General features: G+C 48.4%; 1 protein-coding gene across 2 annotated transcripts in view; it reads right to left on the bottom strand.

Annotated features, from left to right (window-relative positions):
• Positions 1-15,438: 15,438 nt before the first annotated feature.
• The window catches only part of RBBP8 (RB binding protein 8, endonuclease), a 446,933-nt gene continuing 440,332 nt past the window's right edge, over positions 15,439-22,039 (bottom strand). For both annotated transcript variants that reach the window (XM_086965639.1, XM_086965638.1), the window contains exon 19: positions 15,439-16,719. In XM_086965639.1, the coding sequence (XP_086821765.1) occupies positions 16,622-16,719 (98 nt within the window). In that variant the 3' untranslated portion in view covers positions 15,439-16,621. The remainder of the gene's footprint in view (positions 16,720-22,039) is intronic.

The following is a 22,039-nucleotide window of genomic DNA, read 5'->3' as shown; positions in this document are numbered from 1 at the left end:
TGTTGATCTTGGTATCAGAGGTAAGATCAAAATGAATGTATAAGTCACCTATAATGGTGAAGTTGGCAGTGCCGGTGATCAAAGAGCATAAATGCTCCAGGAGCGAAGTAGTGAAATTCGTGCTTGCTCCCGGGGGTCTATATATCAGAAGACCTATCAGACTAAGTTGAGAGTTTATCTTAATTGTGAATCGTGCACATTCACTCTCCTTAATTTCTAGCTTCAATATGTGGCAAGTAAAGTCCGATTTAGCCATGATTGCTATACCCCCTCCCCTGGTGTGTCTATTCAGCGTATGTGTAGTATATCCTAAGGGGGTGGCTAGATTGATAACAGAGTTCATGTCGTCTTGCAGCCACGTTTCTGTCAAAAACAAAATGTCTAAAGAATAGTTAGAGAGTAGCTCGTAAATTTCCGTGCAATGTTTTTGCATGGATCTTACATTTAACTGGCCTATTCTGGTTTTTTGGGGCGAGACCTTATTCAAGGATGGTGGTCTTGAAGGACTCGGGAGTGAGAAACCACATGGGCATGAGAAGGGACCTTGTCTACATGAGAGTTTTACTTTGGCACACTTTCTGGTCGAGTCTCTTAGGGATAGTATAGATTGTCTTGAGTACGATATTAACTCTTTACTTGTTTCGTCATAGTTCCTGGCGAAAGGCGACGTACAGGCGCGGACGGGCGCAGATGGGCAGGACTCTGGTGCGACTCCGGCGCAGGTCCGGTGCGTCCGCTGATCGCGTCCTCTGCGTGGAGGAGAGTCCATCCCCTTATGTACTGGCCACTCGAATGAGTGGAGATGCTTTCCCCACCCAAGATGGCCGCCACACTTCTGCCTGCCCAGGAGAGAATCTCCCCAGCCCCAAAATCAGCTGCAATGGAATTAGGAAGCAGGGCAGTGCGGGGGTAAGTGAGCAGAAGTCACTGGTTGACTCGTTTCAAGTAAAAAACGATTTCCGATTTTTTAAAATGATTATTAAAAATTAGCAGCAGGAAATCTAAGTGCTTCGAAATTCAAGCAAAAAAGTAAAAGAACGCACCACAACCACAACCTCCCGGCTTCAGCCTCAGGAGGGACTCGCAAACACAAACAGCTAGGACTGAGCCTGGCTCAAAGTGCCCCTTATGTACTGGCCACTCGAATGAGTGGAGATGCTTTCCCCACCCAAGATGGCCGCCGCACTTCTGCCTGCCCGGGAGAGAATCTCCCCAGCCCCAAAATCGGCTGCAATGGAATTAGGAAGCAGGGCAGTGCGGGGGTAAGTGAGCAGAAGTCACTGGTTGACCTTTTTCGTGGAAGAAAGGGTTTGGACTTTGGATCGTTGGTGGAAGGGAAGTATCCTCGAACAGGATTCATAGCCTGGGATTTCTTCAGGCAGCGCCGCCTTTAAGACAGCTGCTGCCCCGAAAGCTGCTCAGATGAAAGCATTCTTGGGACTGGCACTTTTTTATTCTCCATCACCAGAGTCTCTGCACATATGAAACAAAGGCCATGTCTGTAAAGAGGGTGAACATTTTCCTTGGAGGGTAACATTACAATGTCTAAGAAACACTGGAGCACATTGGTGCTTGTGCGCGGAAAGTAGAAAACACCCAAGTGCTAGTCATGCAAATGAACCAAACTGACGCAGTTTAATTGGTCACAGCTTAGCTTGCATTTACATTATTCCGACATAACGAGGGAGTCTACTTTATTAGAGGCATCATGTTCTGCCGCTGAAATTGAATTTCTCATCTAAGTGACGAGGCATGCGTGCAGAGGTAATGTTTAAACCAAGCCTTGTCAGGACTGTCGAGTCCTGGTGGTAGGACAACTAAAACACTCAGACCCAAGACGCTGTCAGTACTGGGACCCATTGCCTTCCTTGCACAAGGGCCAGTGTGACACAGTGGTACACTTACTGAACTAAGGAGCTATTCGTGACACACACACAGAAGAGGCACGAGGAAGCGCACACTGGAGACCAGAAGAGAAGAGGCACCAACTGGTGGCCACTGCTGCAGACTATAACAGAACATTAGTCATGCTGCAGCGTTTTTATCAAATACATTTTCATTAGCATGGCTTCGTGTGTGTCACAGTCAGAGTCCAGATCTGTACTCCTATAGCCCTCCTTCCACAGTAATTGCAGAGGACTACAGTGCCCGAGACTGCACCGCACACTTTGGTCACTCCCTCTATGCTGAGTGCAAATTGTTAGTCTAGTGCGTCCAGTGTCCCCCTCAAACCGCCGCTCCCCCTCACTACCTCAACCCCGGTTTCAGACACCTTTAGTAGCTACTCCCCTGTGTCAGCTCCTCACTGCTCCTCTCACATCACAACTTAGACAACCCTCTCACGGGACCCCCGCGGCTGCCCATCGGGTAATGAGCTAGTCTGAGCATGTTCTCCACGCAGGCTGTAATTCAACCTGCATGGAGAACATGCGAAGCGCGCACTACTGTTTGGCCGACTTGAGAGGGCCAGCCAAGCAGCCATTGCACACTTTTTTTGTTGTTGCTTTTTTTTTTATTATTTCTTTATTGGTATTTCAAGAACATACAATCAAGAGTCCTAGAGTTGGCACGTACATTTAAAGAGCAACACAATTACTTTTCAGCACGAACATAGTTATTAGACAGTATTACATTGCTTCCTACACAACTAACATTACTGACAGGCAATAAATACTCATCCCCCTCCGGTCCCCCAGCGCCTTCTCGACTACAAACCTAAATATGGAGTCGGTGACCCCTGCGGGTGTCTCCCTAAGCATACGTCTCCTCGTTTGTGTGTTGTGTTGTGTCTTCCTGTATCCCCCCTGGTTCCTGCGTCATGCCTGCCTCACTCCGGTCCGGGGTCTCCCGTGTAGCATTCCTCTCCGGATTCAGGGCCCAAAAGTTCTTGGGACGGTTGCAGGGTGATAGTAGTTCGGTATACAATTCCGTTTGAGTGCAACAATGCAGCATGTCTTTGGACCATTTATCAAGTGTCGGGGTCGGTCCGCGCATCCAAGTGAGCGCAACACATCTCTTAGCAATTAGAAAGGCCATGTCAATGAGCCTTCTATGTTCTGGTAGGATATCTTTAGAAAACCCCACCAGGTCCAATAGCGGAGTCGGGGCTAGTGTCATACGAGTAATCCTGTTCACTTCATCGTAGACCGCCCGCCAAAACTCCGAAATTTTCGGGCAGAGCCAAGCTAAATGTAAAAAATCCGCAGACTGCTCCCTGCATCTTTCACATCCGGGGCTTTCCCTCAGTCCATATCGGAACAACCGCTCGGGAGTGTAATACATCCTATTCAAAAATTTAAAATGCATCAAGCGATGCCGGCCGTTCAGCGACACTCTCTTAACATTCGCGCAGCAGTAATGCCACTTATCCTCAGGGAGATCAATTTCCAAGTCGATCTGCCATGCTAAGCGAGGTTTTGCATAGTCCGCCATCCGCTCCGCGAGTGTTATGCGATACAGGTTCGTGATCATTTTAGACGGCGACTTAGCGTGTACAATAAAATCATATGCTAATACCACCTGGGGCTCAGTCATGTCCTCACCCAGCAGTTTCTTCAAGGCATGACTGACTCTATAGAACTGGAACCGCGGTAGGAGAGCCCCAGGGGCATCCTCCAGGTCTATCTCCTCCCAGGTGCGCGCCCTACCTTCTGCGAAGAGGTCATCCACACAAGTAATATTCAATTTGGCAAGGGCAGATACCACTCCCCTGTCCTTGCAGGGGTTGAGCCACGAACACTAAGCTAACAGCGCCCCTGGGGCATATAGCAATGAGCAAGCCTGTGCGTCCATAAGGTGATACCACGCATGCGTCACAGCATTCAGAGAGTCAATAATGCCCGTCCGTCAATCCCTAGGACGGGACATCAGTGCCGGTAGAGGAGTCGGGTCAGCCACGATCGATTCTATGCGCAAGTGCGGCGTATCAGTCGGCCCATGGATCCGGCCAAACGCGTGTGCGCTCTGCGCAGCACGGTAGTAGAGCTCCAAGTCTGGGGCATTCAGGCCACCGTCCTCAAAAGGACGAACGAGCATGTCCCAAGCCACTCTAGGCTGCTTCCCAGCCCAAATAAGCCGCAGCACCAGAGAGTGGAGCTGTCGGAAGAACGTCCCCGATAAAACCATGGGTATATTACTGAATAAGAATAGAAAGCGAGGGAGGACGATCATTTTTAGTAGTGAGATGCGACCTAGCAGTGATAACGGGAGTTTCACCCATTTATCCACATCATCCTCCAACTTGGAAATTGCTACCACAAAATTCTCCCGGAGGACCACCTCAGAGTCCGAATGAAGCTTGATTCCCAAGTAGCGGACCGAGTCTGTGGTCCACTGTATAGGGTATTCCGAGTTAAAGCTTGTGGTGGCGGGTAATAGTGGAAACATTAATGTCTTGTTCTAGTTCACGTGGATCCCCGATAGCGAGCCGAACAGTACCACCTCACGCAGCACTGTCGAAAGGTCGGTCTCCTGATGCCGCACAAAGAGAAGGGTATCGTCCGCGTACGTGGACACTATCAGGTTGTACCCGGGGAAACGTATGCCACGATGGCCATGGTATTCGCGCAGGCCAAGGGCTCCGCAGCTAAGGCGTACAGTAGGGGCGAAAATGGGCATCCCTGCCTGGTGCCCCGGCTAACATCGAAAGGTTCGGTCGTGAGTGAGGCTATGCGGACCCGGGCTGAGGGGGAAGCATAGAGCGTATTCAGCAGCTGAAGCAAAAGATCACCTACTCCTATGCGGCCCAGCACTAACCTAAGGAAAGGCCATTCGACGGAATCAAAGGCCTTTTCCATATCCAGGAAAACTGCTACTGCCGGGATCTCCTGGCGTGTGTGTTGAAATGCCGCAAACACAGTGCTCAGATTGTAAGTGAGGTTGCGAATAGGGACAAAGCCCGCTTGCTCCGGGGCCACGAGCTTGGGTACCAGCCATTGCACACTTAGGAGGGTGCTGCCACTCCTCCCTGCCCCGCCCCCACAGGCAAAGCAGCGAAAGTAGGAGAAAATAAAATACTAACTCGCGTTATAATTTTATTTTCCCTTTATTTCACTGCTAAAAAGCAGTGGGGCGACGCTCTTTCCCTTAAGTGGAGGAACCACCACTGATCTATTGGTTAGAAAAATCATCCCAGGTGTGTAGGGCTTCATTATCCACACACGAAAAAAATGGCCCACTAGCTCTTCTGTGCCACGGGCCTCTTGGTCACCAACTGAAAGCCCGCCTTGCCAATCCCATCATGATCAGGAGGCATGTGTATTAGCTCCCAGACAACGAGACATATCATCACTCATGCAGACCGAGGCAGGGCACTGGGAGGGCTTAGAATGGTTCTGGAAGGGTACAGGAGGCTACTTCAAGTGAGTTAATGGGCCTTTCAATCAGTGTTCTTTTCACACTGCATTAGCTGCTTGTTCAAATGCAGTGAAAGGCCAGTGGCAATTGAGGAGATCCTAGAGAACAAAGTTGAGGAAACCGCTGCACATTCTCTTGTCACGTAAGTTTACATTATGCGGCTTCAAAGAGATGACATTTGCTAACAAACTTGTCATTGTTGTGGTCGAGCTCAAACAAGACATAGCTGTAAAATAATAGCTCCTTTTAAAGTTGGAAGTATTAAACATAAGGCTCATTTGGGCCATTAAAATGTGGAATGCGGTGAGAGGTAGGTTTCTTAACAGGATGAGAAAACAAATCAATACACCTATATTTTACGCAAGTGCAGTCATAGCTAGAACTAGTGCCCACTCAGGTATTTGCTCGTTTGCCAGAATAACTCACTTCGGAACACCAAGATTGCATACAGCGCCCCTTAACCAGCACCGCCAGCCAGAAAATTGTACCAGCACCATTGATTGGGGAGGGGAACTGAAAATGTGAATGTGCAGGTTCCCAGGCTGACCGTGGGTAGTCTTGGACAAAGTCCGCAATTTTGATAACAACCCATATGGAGTCCTTTGTAATCCACTGATCACTTGACAAAACAGCTCTACAGGCTTTAGGTTCAATCATAGCCATGCACACAGAGGTTCAGTCTCCTTCCATGCAGACCCCACACCACTGACTGGGGAATAAGGCTCAGGCTAGAGGAGACTGAACAAAACCTTTACACAGTCGAGGCCAGTGAGCATCTCACCTGGCAGGGCACAGGTAAACAGGCCTGTCCCTACTCTCATAATGATGCTGCTATCACGGTCTCTTATACACCAGGTGGAGCTGTCAGCAGCCCCTCTCTGAAAGAGGGGCGCACTTCCGTTCGCTATCACTCCAGTGCACCGCTGCGGGGTTAGAGGTCAGTTACATTTGGGATTTCATGACTCTCTAGATCAGGGTTCTCCAAAGGCAGTCCTAGAGGGCCGGATCCATGCCAGATTTTTAGCACATCCCATTTACATAAATGTAGTTATCATAAATATCCCGCATGGATCCCGCCCACCAGGACCGACTTTGGAAAACCCTGTTCTAGATCAATGAGGGGAAAATAGAACCAACAGAACAAGCATTTACAATGCAATGGTTTTGCCTTTGTTAAAGTTAGAGCTATTGGCATTGCTCTTGACATTATTTTTATTTATGTTTTTTTAACATAAATAAATGGCATTGTCATTTACAATGCCACTAGCTTTAGCTCTCGCAAATGACATACACAAACACACAGAGCCCCAATAACATCTATTAATTGTATTACATTGTAGGACTGGGTATATAGGTTGCAGTCATGCTTAGTCACCAGTCCGATTACCTTGAAATCAAGCCTTTGGGCAGACCAACACTTCCAGCATGCCTACCAATGTTGTTAAATAAACCATCTCCTGGAAATGAATCATAATACGGATATTGTAAACAGCTATCCATCTTATGTTATGGTTTTGGCTCTAATGCAGTTGTAGCATTTTCAGTCTCATCTTCACTGTTTTTTTGTTAAATATGGCACCCATTAGTTGAAGTGGGATCATGTGATCAAGATACCCAAGGCCGAAACACAGCAAGTCCCTCAGTTTCTGAGACACAGTAATAAATTAACTAGGCCACCCAGGAGCAGCCTACGTACGTTAATTTGAGGATTGGGACACTGGTGGTGTATATAGAGCTGTGTACATACACACATTCTCGTGATAGGCCTCATCTCATCATAGTGACAAGGGATAAAAGGATGTCTCGTAAGAAAAAAAAGTGTAACCACATAGTAGGTGCACGGATAAACGGCCAGAGAAAAGGCACAGGAGAGAAAGAAAAAAGCATCAATTAACTCAAATGGCAAGCTTTAAGAAATAAAGTGAATAAAAGTACACACGTACTCATTGTGCATGCACTGAAACTAATTTACAAATGCAATCAAAATGAAGGTAACAAACAAAAAAAAATCTCAAGTGGAAACAAAATAATAAAGCCTTGTTCTACACGGCGTTCATCCTTTACTTCTGCCATTTATTAACGCAATAAACGCAGGTGTCGCTCCCATACATTGAACAATAAACCCTTGAAGGCATAAAATAACCTTGCGCACAAAATAACATTCAGCAGGATCAAAAAGGACGTACAGAAAACAATTACAGTGCCTGTGCGCTCTCGCCGACGCATCCCATTTAATTCCCCCCCCCCCCTTTCAAAAACACATCACTCCTCTCAAGCAATTGTCCTGGGGTCCGGCGAAGGTCAGGCAGAGGAAACAACACTCCAGTTCGATGGTGTATCCGGGAAGCCAAACCTGTGAACTAGGACTTCCAAAAAAGGAACTGGCATGCAATGCAAGCAGAAATCAAGGGATGAATGCCTGCTTGAGGCCCTGCGGGAGCCAGTGCAGCAAGAGTAGTGTAAGACAGACAGGGGTGACCCTCCATCAATGAGAGGGGCACGCCTGCACCAACAAAACATAAGGTGTGTATTTGTAAAGCGCACGTTAGCCAGTGGGCATCTTGGCGCTGAATAACAGGTGTTTACTGTTACCCAACTCAATGGAACTCATTTTATCGACCTCAGATGGATGAAAGGCTGAGTGGACCTGCTGGGATTTGAAGCTGTGACTATGATTCAACAGGGAAATGGGGTGTTCCAGCAGCAAGCACGAACCCCATGCGTACTTCGTACTGTACTGCCTGCATCTAGAGAGATGAGGAGAAGGGTCTGTGGGTACAGGGGACAGGAGAGAGGTCACTGTACTGCCTCAATCTAGAGAGAGGAGGAGAAGGGTCTGTGGGTACAGGGGAAAGGGGAGAGGCCACTGTACTGCCTCAATCTAGAGAGAGGAGGAGAAGGGTCTGTGCGTACGGGGAACAGGAGAGATGCCACAGTACTGCCTGCATCTAGAGAGAGGAGAGAGGTCTGTGCGTACAGGGAGCAGGAGAGAGGCCACTGTACTGCCTGCATATAGAGGAAGAGAATGGCCTGTGGGTACAGGGGACAGGAGAGAGGCCACTGTACTGCCTGCATCTAGAGAGATGAGGAGAAGGGTCTGTGGGTACAGGGGACAGGAGCGAGGCCACTGTACTGCCTGCATCTCGTGCATCTAGAGAGAGGGAGGACTGTGCGTACAGGGGTCAGGAGAGAGGCCAGTGTACTGCCTGCATCGAGAGAGAGGAGGAGAAGGGTCTGTGGGTACAAGGGGCGGGAGAGAGGCCACAGTACTGCCTGCATCTAGAGAGGGTCTAGTTAGACCCTCCAAAAGGACCAGGCCATGGGCTTGCCTCGCGTCTTTAGGATACGGACGGTGAGGGCGAGTGCCCCATCCATTCTCCGGGTGAGGGGGGACACCAGCCTTTGCCGCGTGGTGTAATGAACGTAGCAGTCATCGAGCCCTTGGCTAATGGCTCCTTTTCGGGGACAGGGCTCGCAGTGGCCCTTCCCTCTCACGTGTACCCCCTGGCCTGGCCGATCAAGCCCTCGGCGGGCTCTTGCGCCCCCTGCTGAATATAGGGCGTGCTTGAGCCCGCCCCACAGCAGACACTCCTGACTGATAGCGCTGGTTTAACATTTCATCATTCCAGCGCCTACATGAGGGGGGGGTGGTGGCAGCATGGAACTTATGGGCACTGATTGACAACCTAGTCGTTAAAGGGCCCGTCTGGTGCGTTACGTAATGCTAGAAAAGAAAGAAGCTGGCCTGTCCCCTGAAGCCCCGTTTAACGTGGGTCTAGTAGTAGGTTTCGTTGTGTGCCCATATGTATTCTTCAGGGGCGGATTGGCAAGGCGGGCATTCGGGAATGGGCCGAAGGGCCGGTGCCTCAGTGCCCTCTGTGGGCCGTTTTTTTTCTCCCCTGTCCCAGTCCACAGAGAGTGGACTAGGAAAGGGGAGAAAAAAAAAACGGCCCACAGAGTGCACGGAGACAGAGACACAGAAAATGAAAGCAGCCTCGCTGTGCGGCCAGACAGCTATTGTCAGCTGTGGGCTCTCCTTCACCCCTGCCCTGCCAAGCAATGAAGCTGGGGCTGGGGAGGGGAGGGGCGATTGTTTGCAATAATCGGCCTCCCTGGGGGCCAGGTGTTTCTCAGGCCTTTGAGCCATTTGCACCTCGGCCCCCTGGCGCCCATGCAGCCCAGAAACGGTGTTAGTCTTAACACCTCGCCCACAGCCCTTCACATTCAGGGCACAGTGGGCGAGGAAGAATGGGTCTTGCTGTGGGGGCCTGGTGATGTTTGGAATTTTTTTGTTTTATTTATTTATGCGATTTTATATAGCGCGGACTTTACGGGAGGTGTCAGAGCGCTTCACACTAGGAACAGCAATAATACATGAGGAGAAAATTATAAGTGGACAAATTACAAAAGCAAACGTTAAGTTACATGAATCAAAAGTGACAATAGTGAGCAACCAAAATACAAGGAGCAAACGATACATTACAGGAGGAAAAAGTGACATGTGTTCAGGTTACAAAAGCTTACAAAATACAAGGAGAGGTATAGTACTGCAATTAATGGCAGACACTCCAGCACAAGAACAAACGTTACGTAGGCAATGGTGGCACTTGTGCAAGTATCTAAAGCAAACAAAAGTGAGAGGAGCAAACTGTGTTACAAGAGAAAAGTGACTTGTGCAAGTTACAAAAAGGTACCATACACAGGTACAAGGGTAATACTACAGTAAATGGTAAACACTCAAACTGCCAGAACACACTGGGAAGGCACTTCCCATGCACCAACTTCACCTCAGCCTCCCCCCTGGCTACCTGGGATGACCCAGAAAGCTGTGTTTTGTGCTCCCCTGCCAGGACATTTTCCCAAGGCCTGGAGGGTTGATTAATTTACTAATTGCAGGGGCCTTACCTCTGTTCATGTGCTCCTGAGCTGAAGGTCTGGGGGGGGGGGGGGGGGGGCTGAGTAGGTTAGTAATAGCAGGGGCTTTGCTGCTTTTCAGGTGCTCCTGTGCTGGAGGGCTGGAATAATTTTGTGACAAAAAGGGGCCTTGCTATTTTTTTTAGTTGCTCAGCATGTAGGCCATTGTTACCATGGCCCTGTGTCGTGTGCAAGAACAGTATCCACTATCCTCCCACTTTCTTTCCTTGTCTGTGCAAATGGTGTTTCATGAAAGGGCACGCCCCTTGAATGTTGGCCACGCCCCTTAAATATGGGCCACGCCTCTTGAATGTGGGCCACTTTTTTCGTCAGTGCCCGGGCCGAATTGTGATCCCAATCCGACCCTGGTATTCTTTGTAGGCGCGTGTTCGTGGAAATAAATACCAGTTATAATAATTATACTAGTATATTTTGCAGCGCTTTTACAAAAGCAGTACTGTAAATGGGCATTAAAATACATCTACGCTAAACAATGACCCCAATCTCTAACATATATGTATACCACTCGCATTACCACTAGATAAATAATGCAGTTGCCCACAACCCTTACTCTTTGTCTTGAGACTTGCATTTCTGGATACATAAACACATTCCCGCTCAATGTACTTCATGACGTTAAACACATAGCGGCGAGCGTTGCGTGCCCAGAGCAACCCTTGTGTCAAACACGCAGCGCTCGCCGCACAGTGTGTTAGCCACGCAGGACACCCGTATTTTTAACAAGCCACGCACGGTGCACCCGTGTGTTAAACTCCTGCTTTCAGTGCACCTCGTGAGCTGGAAACGTAGCCCCCAGAGCTCCCCGTGTCCAACACGCAGTGCTCGGTGCACGATGTGTTCAATACGCAGTGCTCAGTGCACCCCATATGTCACTCACTCTGCGCTAGCTGCACCCCGTGTATGCGCTCAGTGCACCTCGTGGTTAAACACTCAGCGCTCAGAGTACCCAGTGCATCAAGGCGCTGCCCTCTGTGCTCCCCGTGGGTTAACACGAAGTTCAGTGAATCCCATGTAAAAGACGGGACACTTAATGCGCCTCGTGGCCTCAGCGAGGCGCCGGTTGCGAATGTGGCTGTATTCGCTCAAGATTGTAATTGTCGCCCCACACCTCCCAGCAGAGAAGACTCTTAACTCGCCCCGGGAGGTAGAGGGCTTTAGAAGTATAAAACTGGGTGCAGAGGAGACGGTGGAGACCATCACCACCTCTGTCTGCTGGTATAGTGCTTAGAGTCGTGAATACCTAGTGCACGCTAGGCGCAGTCAGTCACACACACGGCGAGGGAGTGTTGGGAAATTTATGTATGTAAGTACACTTCCATAAATTCATATATGAGCACGCACACTCATGCGTAGCCAAACGAAAACACATTAACGCGCTTTGTTAGTTGAAACAAGTTTGCGCCGTCAAAGTCGTGCTCCCACGCACAAACATGTATCTATCTGTGCAGTTTTATATAGCGCCAGCACTACCTGAAGTCACTGGAGCGCGTTACATGAACACCAGTTACACCAGGACGCAACAATCATGTTAGGTGAATTGCCGAGAATCACAGAATGTGGAGACCAGATCCATCGAACGATCTATCCAGATCTATCGATCGATCTATCTATCTATCTATCTATCTATCTATCTTATCCCACATGAAAGAAAGACAAGAAACAGATAGATCCACGTCCGCAGGCGCAGTATTTCCACCTTGAAATGTTGCACACAAATTATTTTTATAACCCAATGAAAGTCATTATTTAATTCAATCAAATGCTATATGTTACTACATCTTAAATGCGCATTCGCTCGAACGAAAGCATTCGTGATTGGAAAGAGTTTTTAAGTGAATAATAGAAAAATGTATGTTTCAGAGATTATGTAAATTGAACGAATGTGCATTTTTCAGTGGCATTAATATGTCATCAAAACTACCACAATCAACTTGTGTCTCTAGTCTGCCAGGCTGCCACCCACCCCTTGTAGTTTTTGGCTGCCTGTACATCCATCCATCCAAGTGCCCGTCCACGGCTCTGGCTGGCTGTGCACCGCCCATCTATGGATCTGATGCCTACAGTACTCGGCACTGAGCCATCCATGGCTCTGACTTTCTGTACACCCATCCATGTATCCTCGGCTCTCCTGACGTATTTGCGTCTCTCTCCTTTGATCTGTCTCTCAGGGTCGAACCATGGCCCCTGTGAGGCTTGGTGTCTGATTGATGTACGCAGCAGCGGAAACACAGCCTTCCTGAGTCGAAATTACCATTTATCAACGCCACGTGACTCTACAAGAACACTTATAGGACACGCTGTGCTGGAAATATTTGTAGGCGAAGTGTTGTCCATGACACATTCCCGCCGACGGACATAGCTCGGCGCTGCCTGTGACCTTTGCAACAACACACAGGCCTTGCCTTTAATTCATCTTGTGTGTTTAGTGCTGCATTTGATGAAACAGCCTATCGGATTCGGGCCTCTTCTAGTAAATAAACGTGTTCCACAGAGCAGGATTCGCCTCTGAGACAAGGGTCACTCAGCGTTATGTTCACAACATTGCAAACACGTCCGCCACACCACACAATGTGAGATTCAGAGCGGAGATCGGGTGCCCACATCGGATCGTAGGGCAACAACCCCCTCCGGTGAGCATACCACAGCTCACCACAACTCGATGAAAAGGGGATTCAACCGTCCCCCCCACACACTACCGTCACACTACCACCCCCGCCGTAGGCCCCCTCATCCCTTCCACTGCAGAAAGGTCCTGGTGTGCGACGGCTGCAGTGGAGATCCTCTCCGGGCCAGGCGGTGACGCTGGTAGGCCGAAATGCAGGGGCGTGCTGGAGCGGTGTTGCTGCTGGGAGCGGACCTGTGTGGCAGAGCTGTTGTGAGCCACGCATGGTGCAGTACTTTAGGCCCTGATCAGTGTAGTGTGAGCTGAAGTGTGGAGGGGCCGCAGCGGTGATGCAAGCAGGCCTTCATGACAGAGGAGAGAGTATCAGGGACTTCAGTGTGGATAGCTGCTGTGTGTGGTTGGCTCATTGAAGGCCGCATGGCCAGGCCGGGCCTGCCTTTGGTGCTGGGGAGGGGGGGGGAGGAGCGGGAGCGGGAACAGACACACACGGACACACTGACAGCGGAGGGAGGGGGGGGGGGAACAGACAAGGCAAAAAAAACAAAGCACTCACGCAAGCAGGAAGGCGGGTGCCGTCTCAATGCCGGACCAGATTCGGGGGCGTTCCCGGCTTTTGGCTGACGTCGACAAAAGCCAAAAACTCTCGGGAACGCCCCCGAATCTGGTCCGAGATTGACGGACGGAGCCCTCTCCCAATGTCTAGCCTCCATTTATGGAGCTAGCCAATGAGAGGAGAGGGCGTATTCCCGACCCCACACACACACATCAAAAGGTTTTTTGGCGCATGCGTACTGAAGTACGCATCGCCAGTCAAAACCTAAAAACGGACCCATGGCAGTGTGGCTCCCAGTGCCATGCAGGAGACATTCGATCCCAACAGCAGGCAACAATCTTTCAGTTGATACTATGCCTGCTCTTCATTTACAGAACAGAACTCCTGCTTCCAAAAACTCAGTCTGAAGGGACACTCGGGTAGAACAAATATTTGCATAACCCAAAGCATGCTGCAAAAAAATCTTTGGCCGCCTCTCAGAACGGGTTAAAGTCCTCCGGAGACCACATGTGAACCGGAACTCCACACTGCAATTTATGTCACGTGCCCTGTCGGGGCTATGGTTTGCTTCATCACTTTGAATCCCAAGGCAGTGTCAAGTATATACTAAACAAGCATTGGCATAGCCTATAGGTCTCGCCTTTGGGAACTAATAAGTGTTTAGGCAGAGATATTGACTTTGTGTTTGTTTTTAAGCAGGGTTGTACAGAATTTTGCAGTATGCTGAAAAGTTATAATAAAGAAGTGTTAGAAGTGGGGGATAGGAGGAGCCCCACCATCCCTAGAGAATGAATAGTAACAGGGTAGAATGGCACTGGGAGCGCCACTACTATCCCTTGAAGAAAACTCCTCACAATGCAGCTTCATTCCATCGGGAGAGAACATGCATCCTTGACCCTTCAGACACTGCTTCCATGAGGCTCCCTGGACCTAAAATTCAAAGGAAAAAATTGATGCTCCATATCTATGACACAATAAAGTGATTGAAATGCGTACAATAACTTTACGTTCTTTACGAAACTACATGACACTTGTAATTTATTCTGACCCCAACTTCCATTTATACCCATCCTTCATGTAATGTATTCGGGATTCTATTGGTGTAGTTTGCTTTACAAAATTTCAAATTCAGCCATCATGTTTCGGCAGGGTTGGATTGGGATTGAAAATCGGCCCGGGCACGCAAAAATAAAATAGGCCCACATTTGCATAATCACTCCTCAAATCACTGCTTTGGCGTAATCTTGTAAAAACAAGCATTTACAATGCAACGGTCTCGCCTTTGCAAAAGTTAGAGCTATTGGCATTGTAAATGACAAAATTTTTATTTATGTGTTGGTTTTGAAACAGATAAATAAATGGCATTGTCATTTACAATGCCAATAGCTAAAACTCTCGCAAATGCGAGACCTATTGCATTTGCACCCACATACACACACAGAGCCACATGCACCCACACAGAGCCACACACAGAGCCACACACACACACAGACAGAACCCCACACACAGACACAGACAGAACCCCACAGACACAGACAGAACCCCACACACACAGACAGAACCACACACACACACAGACAGAACCCCACACACACACATACAGACAGCAACCTTTCCTGTCATCCAGAGCAGAAATCTTGACTCTTACCATCGCTGTTCTCTACTCCCTGAGTAAACATATTCACTCACCCGTGCAGGTGGGGCTATTAAATAGCTGTGCCTTCTGCAACATATACGGACACGTTGATGTATAAGGCAACTGACCGGTACAGCCGAGAAACATTCAAATGAAACCATTTGATGGATGAGTCATTGAGGGCTCTGGTGGCACGGCTGGCATTTACCACAAGCTCCCAATTTCCTCCTACAGGACCTGTGATACGTGTGGTATTCTCACTGCCGGACATGCTTCACAGACTTCCATGATGTTCAATATAAAAATAGCTATATACACACACACAAACCAAAAATATAAGTGTCACAATAATTTTATTCTTTATTAAAATAGGAAACGTTTATTATCATTACAATTATCAAACAGGAAAAGGCGAAGGTTACAATGACTTTAGGGTAAACCAGTGCAAAGTAAAGCACCTGACAGTTCAGACAAAGGTCTCCTCCCTATGGGGCCTGTATAATGGTCCCATATCATAAGGTGGTAGGACAACCTGCGCGAGGTGCTGTGAGTCCACCAGTAACGTACAAACAGCCCCGTGGGATACACAGGGCTCTTCATTCAGATGTTTATTTTTTTAAGGCTCTGCGGACTTCTATTCCTAACTTAGGAAAGATCTACATAGTCCATTCAAAGGTGCAAAAAAGTGTATTTACAACAAAAAATGCAACTCGTGTACTAAAGGGCAGTGTGTCGAGATACACAACTTAACAGCTTACTCCTGACGACGTAGGTTAGAGAGAGTACTTTGGGCGTTTATTGTCCACACAGTACAAACTCACTGGCTCTCCTACAAAATCGAAGTGTTTGTCGGACACTAAACAGCTTAAGTCACCATCACAGATGTAGTGTAAGTGCAGTGAGCATGCCTTAAAGAAGTAAGCAAGTTTCTTAAAATGCCTGGAAGTTATTTCTGGCAAACCCTTTTTGTCCAGTATGGACAGGGGATTTAATACAAAAACTGGGTTTTCGAAATAACACAATATCTGCAAACGTGCATTAAATAGAAATTCATATTAGAACCGAGACAAACTTTTGGATTTCTTCTCAATAACACTAGTCCGTGTCAATTACTTTCCAATAAAAACTCACATTTTTATTGGGGGAAGGGGTGCTGACTGCTAAGAAGGCGGACCACTCAGCATTCTCTTTACTGCGTTTTAACAGTAGAGCTCGAGATGGCAAGAGAATGGCACTCGCCAGTTACACCAGGGGCTGTAGGCTGGTGGCAAAATACCGACCCAAGTATACATCACATATTCATTTTAAAAATCAACTCAAGAATAAAACCTCCAATCAGAAGGACCACAGGCGTGTCAGATTTCCAAACATTAAAGAGTATGCAGGTACTGGAGACATCTTTGCGCAATGTCGCTTTCAATGCTGTTTTTCCTGGAGGAAATACGCCGCTGGCTGCTTAGTCTCCCGAAGGCTGAAGTTGTGCACTCCTATTGCTCAGATACTTGAGACTCCTGGAGACCTAGGTTTTCTGTTCTTTGCATTTTGGAGCGAATATTGCGTTGTAAGGTTGCCGTCTTCTGGGGCGCTGACAAGGCGAGTGTTCCTCTTTAATATATCCTGCAAAAAAATGTACACATCAGTGAGAACTCTTTATCTGGTACTTCATAATTAAATACTATCATATGCTGTGTAAGTAGTGTGTGCCCTGGTCCTAAAGTTGCGGAATAGCACCACCGTGTGGCTGGTACCAGCATTGCATATAAAGTGGCCACGCTAAAGCAGCGCTTGGAACACAAACACACAGAAGGGGACTGGGGGGCTGATGAGATCGATAGATGGCTTAATAAAATGTGAAGTTTTAACAAACAAGCAGCGATCCATCTCTGTGGATGCCATGCTCCACCGTGACCGAATAACCCACACGAGAGTGCACATAATTACTTAAGTACAATACACGCTTACTCGAATTACAGAAAACAGTATAAGGAGGTACTTGAAACATAAAATTACAGACCAGTAAGCCTCATTCTCCTGTATAGATTTTTTTCTTATAGCAACGCAGTGCTATATTTATTTCCCCATGCCAGTTGGATGATTCCGGTACACCCGTGGTAATGCCCCAGTACTTCACTTTAAAAATCTTGCAGCATCTGTCAGCGAGATCGGAAACGCAAAGCCCTTCCAGCCAGAGCGCATCATTTCGAGTGCTCTGTAATTCCCAGATCTGCTGGAGTGAAATCTGCCGGAACACCGAGGGTCCAGTGTTTTTCACATGGGCACTTCGCATGCTCCATGCGGCCTGCTTGCCCTCCACTTGGAGCTCTGATGAACCTCTGCTGGTCAGCCTTGACACCTGCACGAAAGCCTCCTCCGAGCCCAAGACCCAGAGACACAAACATAGGGACCGAGAAGCCCTGGCTACCCCCCGCCAAAGACTGGAGTGGGCTGCCCAAGATCCGTGTCCGTGGCCAGGGAACAAAGGAGCGCCCCAGCTGCGGCATGGCGACAATGCTCTCCCTTCACCAGCATTCGCGTATTTTGTTCGCCTTTGTGGCACACCTGCTTGCCCCCTTCCCAGTACCTACTAGCTTCCATCCAGCGTGGCATGATGATTACTTACACTTCCCCGGCCGCGTTGCCTGGGTGCTGGAAGACTTGTCTTCTAGCCATGTTAGGGTGTCCTCGGACCATTCAATGGCGATTCTGGAGGCGGACTACAAAATACTCAACAGGGGTTTGGCGAGTAAAAGTTTGAACGCCCCCCCCCCCCCCGATTCCCCCCCACACCCCCAAATTTGGTCCATTTAGGAGCACGTCACTGGAAGATTGTCCAGAATTATGGGGGTGGCTCCCCCTGTGTGGCCTCATTCAGCCTGCAAGGTCCTTGATCTGGAGAAGGCGTTTGACACTCTCGATTGGAGCACTTGCCCACAGTGCTGGCCAAATTCGGTTTCAGGGAGGCATCATGTGGCTCATTTGGATGCTCTACACAAATCCTACTACCAGAGTCCAGGCAGGCCGACTGCTCTCTAGCCCCTTTGAGGATCCAAGGGAAACCAGCAGGGGTGCCCCTTGACCACTCTCCTTTTCGTGCCCACCATGGAACCACCGGCTCTCTCACTGAGACTGGAGGGATGCACATGGGGCATCCAGTTAGCAGATGGACCACAAACGGTACGCCTGTATGCGTACAAAATATTGGTCTAGGCCAACTATATCAAGGGTGATCACAGGACCATGGCTCAGGCACTTGCAGTGATCTGGACTGCAGGTTTTAATCCTGTCTCTTTCTACTGAGGCATACTACTACTCCGATCCAGCGCAACCTCGATGGGGACCTGGTCAAGTGGGAGGGTTTCTCCTTTTACTATCAGAGTACTGGGATATAGCACACTGAATGGGATCTTCTAGATGGAAACTTCACCAGGACAATATCGACCCTCAGGGCACAAGTAGCTTTTTGGAGAATGCTCCTCATCTTGGTTATTGCCCATGTTTTGACAAAAATGGTGATGCTAACCTACCTTCCGTAGTACTTCACCAATTTCCTTACAAGAAAGTTGGTAAGAAACCTACATGCTCTGGGTGGGGAACAAATATGAACAGTGGCCAGCATAGGATTGCTTAGGCCAAACTGCGGCTCCTGGGAGATCAGGCCGGGTTGGGCATTCCGAACATTGAGCATTATTACCTGGCGACACAGTTACAATGGATGAGCTGCTGACTTTAAGGACATTCACTTGAGAAAACCTGTTCTACAGCAGTGATTCTTAACCAGTGGTTAGGGGGACCCCTAGTGGTCCGAGATGCCTACTCATCCCCCCCCATTGTATCAAATTTTGTACTTCTCCAGAGTCTACCATCTATGTAGTCCCAATACAGGGTCTTAATGGTGTTTTTACTTGGAAATACTTCCCCAGATAGGTTATCCCAGAGATTAGGGAGGCCGAGCTCACCCAAAACAACCCTGAGTTTCTTCAACCATGGTATTTTGTGGAAGGTATCAGCTTTAATTAAGGCTAGAAACCTGTCGGCATAATGCCGAATCTCTGGGGTAGTCCAGAGGAGTCTCCAATAGAGAATAGGCCGTAGTCGAGCTCGGTCGCTAACAGATCTCCTCCCTAGATCGAGAACGAGCGGGATTAATGGCGCACTCTGGGGAAGCCCCGTAATACCCCTTAGAAATCTATTCTCTGATGTTTGCAAGGGAAGAAGCCTCTCAAAACCCCACACTTCCGCCCCATATAGGGCTGACCCTATAGCTTTGGCATCGTATACGGCAAGAACCGGTTTTATAAGCTTGGGTTTTGATTTTGTTTGCTCCACCAGAAGTGCCCCTGAGATCTGCTGATGCCTCAGGACCGCCTTTCCTATATGGTGAGACCAACCTGGCTTACTTGATATCTCAACCCCAAGATAGGTAAAAACACGAACTACCTCGAGCTCACTGTTGTTCAGGAATATCCTTGGGCGAGATCTACGGCTTTGGGAAAAAGCCATCAGCTTGGTCTTGCCAACATTAACTTCAAGGCCATGCTCCCCACAGAAAACATCAAATATATTTAGAGCACGCTGCAATCCAGCCGGAGTTTTGGACAAAATCAAAGTATCGTCAGCGAACATCAGGATCGGGACCCTGAGGCCCGCTAACGAAGGTGCATCTACACTTGCGTCCAGCATCCTACCCACAATTCCATTAATAAATAGTGAAAAGAGCAAGGGTGCCATTGCACATCCCTGTCGTACCCCCCGTTCGACCGGGAAGTCGACAGAAGATTCCCCATTCAGCCCCCACTGGACTTTGGCAAAGTTACACTCGGGCAACCTCATGATCAAAGTGAGCAACTCGGGTGGGACCCCCATTCTGCTCAAAACTGTCCAGAGTTTGCTCCTTGGGACCAGGTCGAAGGCAGCCCGCAAGTCGACAAAGGCGACATATAGGCTGCCCTCGCCAAGCAACACCGTCCCCCACCGCAACATGGTGAAACGGAATACCTGGTCTACCGTGCTGGTCGCCCGCCGGAAACCTGCCTGGTAGGGGGACAGAGCATTGTTCTCCTCTACCCAATCCATCAGTTTGTTTACCACCATCTTCCCTACCACTTTTTGGACAGTGGCAATTAAACTTATTGGCCTATAATTGGCCGGGAGTGACCGATCACCTTTCTTATAGATGGGTATGATTATTGCTCCCTTCCATGTTTCTGGGACTGCAGCCCCCTTTGCAATGGCATTTCCCAGTAGGGTCACATACCTGGCCCAACGTGCTTTATCATTTTTAAATACATCGGAGGGTATCCCATCTAAACCCGGTGCCCTACCCCCTTGTAAGGAACAAATTAGTAATTCTGCTTCTTTAGGGGAAAACAAACTTTCAATACCAAATACAGCTGGAATTGCTTCCGCAGCCACGACTTCCTTAGTCTCTGCGTACTGGGGTTTAAAATACTCCACCCAGGCCGCCTCATCAACATTGTTATCTGGTTTATTTGGGGTGCCACCTCTACCCCACTTCACAATTTTCCAGAAAAGCCTGGAATCCTTGGCTCCCGAGGCCTCCAGCAATTCATCCCAGTACTCTTCATCCCATTTTTTCTTAGCCAGGCGAACACTAACATTGTAGTGCTTCCTGGCTGCACCAATCACAACCCTATCCCTACTTCTAATTGCTCTACCCAAAGCTAATCTGGCTGCCCTACACTGCTTATTGAACCACCTAGTCGGTTTGAGTAGGACTTTCCTATTTGCCTTAGAGGGTCTCATAAAATGTGGTTTTAAAAGGGAAAAAAACTTGTCGTGTATGTCTGTGGTTACCCTGGACCCAGGGATTATGGGGTTTGCTGTCTCCATGGCGGCGATTGCAGTATCCACCTCTGAATTTATATAGTCCATAGATTCTGCATTCGCCAGCACACTTGGCCATTTAAGTCTACGCATATCATTAGCCATAACAGGTAATACTCCATCACGAAGTTGCGGATTGCCTGACATGGGCGTCCACCAATTATGGGTGATACAGAGGGGATTGTGATCACTTTCCAATCTACCCTCAATTTCCATATCGCACACCCCCTGCCATAAATTAAGGCTACAAATAACAGTCTATTCTACTTTTGTTGTGGCCATTGTCAAATGTACAAACACCTTCCTGGTCACCCTTAGTCCTTCCATTTAGGGCCCTCAGCCCATATTCCAGGCACATAGCATTTAATAGCAATATATCCTTCGTCCACCGTTTGACCGGGACCAAGTTTAGAGTCAGAACACCCCATTGGATGTCTTCCTCTTGCCCTAATGGATTTTCCGTGTTATCCAACGGTTCAAAGGTCCTATTGAGATCACCAGCCACTACCACTCTGTTTCCCAGGGACTGTGATTCAAGAAAAGTGGATAGGGCCTCTAGGGTGGGGGAACTCCCAGTGTTGGTACCCCTAGCATAAATGTTATATATGTCTACCGCACCCCACTTATCCGATGCCATTCTTAGCAATTGGATATCCTTACAACCCAGGTCCAGCACTTTCACTTTAATTTGTAGACCTTGCTTTACCCAAACTGTTAAACCTCCCATAGGTCGACCCCTGGCACCTCTGTTCGCTGGAATAGAAAAATTTAAGTAGCCTGGGAAAAAAATAGGATCGCAAGCCCATGTCTCCTGGAATAGACACACTTCAAACCCCTTGACAAAATCTATCCAGTTTTGGGACAATAGCCTACTGCCTATCCCCGCAATATTCCACGAGAAAAACTTCCCTGGGCTAGGGCCATCTCTAATTCCCACCTCAAAAGCTAACGTGGAAGAAAGGTTAATTGGGCTTTCAGTATTCCCTTCCTGATCTATAACAATGTCCACAAAGTTGGCGTCAGTTTCCTGGGTATCAATAGTACTTATTATGAACGAGTCTTCACCCCCCAAACTTTGCATACACGCCCCACA

The sequence above is a fragment of the Lissotriton vulgaris genome, chromosome 4_1 (assembly GCF_964263255.1).
Source record: "Lissotriton vulgaris chromosome 4_1, aLisVul1.2, whole genome shotgun sequence".
Taxonomy (NCBI): Eukaryota; Metazoa; Chordata; class Amphibia; order Caudata; family Salamandridae; genus Lissotriton; species Lissotriton vulgaris.
Note: the sequence above shows the minus strand (reverse complement) of the source record. Positions and strands in the feature narration are given on the sequence as shown.